This window comes from Urocitellus parryii, chromosome X (genome assembly GCF_045843805.1).
Source record: "Urocitellus parryii isolate mUroPar1 chromosome X, mUroPar1.hap1, whole genome shotgun sequence".
Lineage (NCBI taxonomy): Eukaryota > Metazoa > Chordata > Mammalia > Rodentia > Sciuridae > Urocitellus > Urocitellus parryii.
Genome location: NC_135547.1, coordinates 90388099 through 90394643, shown reverse-complemented (window position 1 = coordinate 90394643; position 6545 = coordinate 90388099). Strand labels below are relative to the sequence as shown.

The window sequence follows — 6545 nt, the reverse complement described above, 5'->3', positions numbered from 1 at the left end:
TTTTTTTGAACTGGGGATCAAGCTTAAGGTTTTGCAAATGTGAAGCAAGTGATTTACCACTGAACTACATCCCAGCCCTGATGTGTTTGCTTTTTGAGTGTTGTCTGTGTGACTGTGGTGAGTCCCAAGTCTTCACTTGTATCTCAGTATTTCCAGTCGTGTGTTGTGATGAGGGCTTGTTTCCAGGTGTGTCAGATGGTGACTGTGTAGGACTCTTGACAGTTTGTGTCTGTATCAGAGACGAGTGCATGTCTGCGTGGGTCTGTGACAGTGCATCTGTGCTTTCTGTCTGGGGTGGATGTCCGTTTATATTCCTGTGACAGATTCTAGGTAGCTATTTCTGGACAATTTGTTTCAGTGACAAGGCTGTGTGTCTGATGCCATGTGTCTGTGACCAAGTCTATGTCCACTTTTGTGACACTGCTTATATGGCTCTCAGATCACATGCCTCCCTTTGAACAACATGTGTGTGTCTAGAGCATCTGTGTATCTTGTGACAGACTCTGAGTCCCTCATTTCTGGGATTGTACAAGTCTTTGGTATCTGATGGTGCCATGTACCAATATATGACAAATTTTGTCAGTGTCTGGCAGGACATTTGTGTCATTACATGGCATTGGAGGTCTCCTGGAGTGCCTCTTTTGGTAACGCATTTCTGGACATCATTTTTTGACATGTGTCTGTATGTGTGCCTATGACAAATTTACATGAATGTGTTGATGTCTCATGTTGTATCTTTGGAGTGCATGTCTGTCTTCCTGGGGTGTGTGAGGCCTTCTCTAACCATTTTCACAAATTTGTGCCAAAATCTGTCTAACTGCTTCTCTATACCAGCATTTTTCCAGGTCTTTCAGCCCCTCCCTCTCTCACTGGGAAGCACAATCCCCCCAATAATCACCCCCTGCTGTTCTAGATTGCAGGCTTCCGGACTGGGCCCAGGGCTGTTTCAGGTCTGATTAGGTTCTAGGCTGCAAAAACCTTGTAGTCTGGGCACCTGAACTCTGGCCTTTGAGGGGTGTGCGGTCCATAACAGTAGTCAAGTGTTATCCCTCCCTGGAAACTGGACAGGTTCTTCTAGGGGCCTGATTTCAGTTTTGAGGCCAGGGCCAATGGTCGCCTGGAGGAATGGTCCTGGGTGAGAAGCACCCTTCTAGACAGGATCCTAGTTAGCCCCAGGCTCGGATTCTTAAAAGACTGTCTGGCGTTATCTCTGCGCTAATCTCAACGCTGCGGCGGCGGCAAAGCAGCTTCCTGGGAAAGGAGGCTGCGCAGTTTTTTAAGTGTACACACATACACACACACCCACCAACAACAACCTCGCGCAACAACCAAAACAAACGCGGTTGCTGCAAAGGGATTCCCAGAACCGGTTTCCTCTCCGTGTGCGCCCCCATCATTTGCATGCAAGCCCCGCCTCCATGGAAGAACCAGGCTTGTATTTGCATAAGGGGGCACTTGAAACATTGCGGGTGGTATGCAAATAAGGGTTGGCTCCGATTGGCTGGGATACAGCAGGTGCCGCGTCCGGATTGATCAAAGCCAGGTGGGCGGAGCTGTCGCGCAGGGCGACTCTCCCGGGAGGCGCGTGCCCCAGCTCAGTAGCGTTGGGGCTGGCGCGCGCGGCGAATCTTAACGCTGCGCTGTCTGCGGACGCTTCCGGGCCACCAGTTTCCCTGCCTTCCACCCTGGCGCCCCCCAGCCCTGGCTCCCCGGCCCCGCTGCCCCGGGCTTCTACGCCCTGCGGGCTTAGCGGATTCAGCGGGCTCAATCTGCGCAGCACCTCCTCCATGTTGAACAAACCTCTGCAAGGGCTTCCTGCGCCCCCTGTGACCCCCACGCAGCCGCCAGGTGAGCGCAACCTCCCCTACTGCGTCCATGTGGGGTGGGCTGGAATGGTGGGTGGCAGTGCGTGGGGGAGGGAATCACGGGTGAGCTTAGCACGCAGCCACCCTGACTCCCTCGCCTCCGCCTGCGTAGGAGGCAAGGATCGGGAAGCGTTCGAGGCCGAGTATCGACTCGGCCCCCTTCTGGGGAAGGGGGGATTTGGCACCGTCTTCGCGGGACACCGCATCACAGATCGACTCCAGGTATCTACCTTGAGGGTCTTGGGAGGGTCAGGTGTATTTGGCGGGGACGGGGATCCTGGGACTATAGGATGTTAGATGACCCAGAGAGAGCCTGCAATGTGTCTAGTAGGGTCATGAAGACCAGGATTCGGGTTGCTGGGGGTGTGAGCGCGCGTGCGCGTCTGTCGCGGTCCAGGTGGGTATGGGGGGCCAGAATTCAGGGGGGAGAATCAGGAGGTCCAAGGAGTTTGACTGGAGAGTGTGCACTCGAGGACACTATAGACCCCAGGACCTAGAGAATGTGTGCATGTACTGGAAGGTGGGGGCCTAGACACGAGATCTGGGGGATCTTGGAGGTAGACGTGAAGTCCTGAGGACCAGAACCCTGGTGCAGAGTTGGTGTCCTGGAGATAGGAAGGAAATTTGAGGGCTTGAGGCATCACGAAATTTCCACCTCAGGGCTTGGGCTATACCTTATTGGTAGAGTGTTTGCCCAGCATGATTAGGTTCAATCTTCAATGCGGAAAAACAAATATAGAATATGAAGAAAATGTACAACCAAATCCCTGGAAGCTGAGGGGTCCCGATGCCTGAGAAGAGATCCCTAGGCTAGGGATGGTGGGAGAGGTGAACTTGGTTGGGGGGGAGTCTTGTGGGGCAGGGTATTAGTCCTGGCTCATTGTGGGCTGTGGTGTGGCTGGGGACCAGAAATACTGGGGTGCTGGGAGAGTTATTGGAGGTTTTCAAATCTCTGGACTGGGAGGGATTTGGGGGTCACCTGCTGGCCCCTTACCTCAGCCCACTTCTCCAGGTGGCCATCAAAGTGATTCCTCGGAATCGTGTGTTGGGCTGGTCTTCCTTGGTAAGTATCCTTGGTGTGCTTCACTTATTGACTCCTTCACTAATGATGAAACCCCCCCACTTTTTCTAAAGGATGTGTAGTCCCTGGGCCCTGTAACCGTGAGAACGCTCCACCAGACCATGTTTACTACCTTGGAGTGACATACAGTTCTGATTCACCTCAATTTCCCCAGAGCTCTAGATTCTCCCCTCCAACTCTTTTCTCATCCCCCTTTTAAAAGCTGCTGTGGGGGCTGCCCACAGGGCATGCTGGAGGGGAAAGAAGGGCAGAGGTCACTGGTTGCCATGGTGATGCTGGCTGCTTCTCTCCTGCCGCCGTTAGCGCTCTAACGGACATAAGGGCGGGTCTGTGCAAGCTGTAGAAGCGAAAGCGCCCTCTGGCGGGCTTTTAGGAGACTGCGCCTGCGCATGCCGTGAGACCCACAAGGAGAGGATGCACCTGCGCAGTAGCAGGAATGTGCATCTCCGTGAGAAAACGTCTGCAGCTGTGCAAGTCATTGGCATGGCCGGTAGAGGGCCCCCCTCAGGCAGGAAGGCTCTTTCTGGCAGTCACTGCCTGACAGGGCTTAGGAGGGTTATTGAGCAATTGTAGGTACTTGGTTACAGTTAAGTTATCGCAATAACATTGAGTATTTATTCTTTGGCAGGTCCTTTGCAGTTAATCATCATAAACTATCTGAAATAAATATTGGACACCCATATGTCAGTTCGAATTTTAGATATTTAGGCAAAATACTTCATATTTATGAAAGCCCATTTTCTGCTACATTCCCATCTACCAACTGCTTTCCCCTGTTCAACTCATATTTTCTCTCCTTTTCACCTCCAGTCAGACTCGGTCACATGCCCCCTGGAAGTGGCACTACTATGGAAGGTGGGTGAAGGCAGTGGGCATCCTGGTGTGATCCGTCTGCTTGACTGGTTTGAGACACCAGAGGGCTTCATGCTGGTCCTTGAGAGGCCTCTGCCTGCCCAGGATCTCTTTGACTACATCACAGAGAAGGGCCCACTTGGTGAAAGCCGAAGTCGCTGCTTTTTTGGCCAGGTAGTGGCAGCTGTCCAACACTGCCATACCCGTGGAGTTGTCCATCGTGACATTAAGGATGAGAACATCCTGATAGACCTCCGCCGAGGCTGTGCCAAACTCATTGATTTTGGCTCTGGTGCCCTGCTTCATGATGAACCCTACACTGATTTTGATGGTAAGGCTTCCCTAAATCTCATGGATTTTTTTTTTTCTAAACCTTTGTGCTTCTGACTTTCTCACCTTGAGCTCCAGTGGTGGGTTTTCTTGTAATACTTGACCTATATTGTACCTTTATAAGGTTCTTGATTTCTAATACTGAGGAGTCTCATCCTTGGCCATCTCATAAAAAGTCTATCTTATATTGATCCAAAATCATCCTGGGCTTTTAATCTAATGAAGGGATCTTGTTATTATGAGTTATTTTATTTTTGGTAAGGGGATTCTACTGTTACTTTTGCAGTGGTGCTTTACACTTGAGCTACATCCCCAGCCCTTTCTGTTTATATATTGAGCCAATTTCTCCCTAAGTTGCTGAGGTTGGCCTTGCTATCCTCCTGCCTCAGTCTCCTTAATATCTGGGATTACAGACTTATACTAATATGCCATGCTCTATTGTTACTTTTTAAGTGATTTTATTCTGTCAAGGGGGCTCTCCTATTTAACTGCTTTTTTTGGTGATGGGACTATGATGTTTACAGAGCTACTGTTCTACTAAAGAGATACTGGGCTAGAAGAGGGCAGCATCAGAATGACTTGACTCTTGCTTTTTGTGCAGGGACAAGGGTGTATAGCCCTCCAGAGTGGATCTCTCGACATCAGTACCATGCCCTCCCAGCTACTGTTTGGTCATTGGGTATCCTTCTCTATGACATGGTGTGTGGGGACATACCCTTTGAGAGAGACCAGGAGATTCTGGAGGCTGAGCTCCATTTTCCTGCCCACGTCTCCCCAGGTGAGGCCCTTACAGATCCCAGCCCAGCAGATTTCATCCTTCCAAGGTACTGTTACTCCTACTAATTGCAAATCTCCCCTGTGCTTCTTGGCCCACAGACTGCTGTGCCCTAATCCGCCGGTGCCTGGACCCAAAACCCTCTTCCCGACCCTCACTGGAGGAGATCCTGCTGGACCCTTGGATGCAAATACCAGCAGAGGAAGCACCCCTCAGCCCCCCCAAAGGAAGCCCTGCCCCCTCGGCCTGGTCTGCGCTTCCCTAGGCTTAGCCAGGCTCCCACTGGTTGGAATTCCATGGCTATGCCACAGGGATAGATGGACATCTGTTGACCTGGTTTTACAGGTTGTTAAAATCCAGTATTACTAAGGTCTGTGATTGGGGATTAGGGCGTAGAAGACAAGCCAAGTCTGCCCACTCCCCATTCCAATTTTGTGAAGGAGCCTTCCTCCTAGAGCCTGTGGTCCCTTATTCCGGAGGAGGGAATTCCTTGTATCTTGTTTTGCTAAGGATGGTTATTTGGTTGAAGTTATTTCCCCTTTGAGCCCCAGGACTCTTTGTTCTGACGAGTTGTAATCCCTACACTGGCACCTCCTATTACCACCACACAAACTTAGTTAAAATGCTCTCACTTGGGGCAAGGGTGCTTTCCTTAAAATACCCCAGCAGCTCTTATTTTAGTAAAAGGACCCTTTCCCTTTCTCCTAGCCTAGGGTCCCAGATTCATCAAGCTGCTTGCCAACCTTAACCCAGAATTGCTTTTTCTGGGAAAGGTAATGCCCTATTGTTATCCCAGGGCTCTTTTTTTTTCTTCATTTTTTTTTTCTTTTTCGGTGAGGGGACCCTACTCTGTTATCCCAAGTGCTCTTATTCTGGTGAGAAGAACCTTACTTCCACAGCTTGGGGAAGGAATGGGAGATGGACACCACCGGACACCACCAGAGATTAGGATGGGATGGATGGTTTCTGGGGGATGGGCTGGGGGAAATAAGTCTTGCTGTTTGTTCTCCTGGGGACTCCCCTCTCCAACTTTTGCGATTCTTGCTGCCTCCGCCTGAGCCAGGATTGTCCAATTGCTACAATGTAAATACTTGTGTATTGGAGGGAGTGGAGCTACAAAGTGTGCCCTCCTGTCCCTTCTCCCCTGCCTGGATTATTTAAAAAGCCATGTGTGGAAACCCACTATTTAATAAAAGTAATAGAATCAGAATTGACTGGCCGTGCATCTACTGTAGGCTAAGCTGAGAATGAGATGACCTCCGTGAACCTCGGTCTTCTGTGTCATAGAGCCCTTTTATGGGTTTATTTCAGCTGGTCCACAAAAATGTTTCCTCCTCATTTTAAAAATATTTTTTATTAGCTATTGGTGGACATTTATTTGTTTGTTTATATGTGGTGCTGAGGATTGAACCCAGTGCCTCACACATGCTAGGCAAGCGCTCTACCACTGAGCCACAACTCCAGCCCTTCTCCTCAGTTTTTGTGTTTCCCAGTGTGTACAAAAGGATTCTTAGAAATGCAGTAAACATTTAGGACACATCACCAAAGAACTACTTCCTCCTTGGCATATTAATAACATCCAGGGTGTAATGACATTTTCAACTGGTCTTAATTTCTTTCCTTGTTCTATCCTGGTTTCCTT

At 49.9% G+C, this 6545-nt stretch overlaps 1 protein-coding gene across 1 annotated transcript; it reads left to right on the top strand.

The window, feature by feature from the left end:
- Positions 1 to 1604: 1604 nt before the first annotated feature.
- Positions 1605 to 6072, top strand: Pim2 (Pim-2 proto-oncogene, serine/threonine kinase). Its single transcript, XM_026406718.2, has 6 exons — positions 1605 to 1848; positions 1978 to 2087; positions 2878 to 2928; positions 3757 to 4129; positions 4730 to 4906; positions 5005 to 6072. Exons 1-6 carry the CDS (start codon positions 1788 to 1790, stop codon positions 5166 to 5168), a joined length of 936 nt encoding a protein of 311 aa, XP_026262503.1. The 5' UTR covers positions 1605 to 1787; the 3' UTR covers positions 5169 to 6072.
- The last annotated feature ends 473 nt before the right edge of the window (positions 6073 to 6545 follow it).

Coding starts and splice junctions, on each gene's coding strand:
- Pim2 (XM_026406718.2), top strand. CDS start 1,788: ATGTTGAACAAACCTCTGCAAGGGCTTCCTGCGCCCCCTGTGACCCCC. Junction 2,088..2,877: donor GCATCACAGATCGACTCCAG/GTATCTACCTTG, acceptor CCACTTCTCCAG/GTGGCCATCAAAGTGATTCC. Junction 4,130..4,729: donor ACCCTACACTGATTTTGATG/GTAAGGCTTCCC, acceptor CTTTTTGTGCAG/GGACAAGGGTGTATAGCCCT.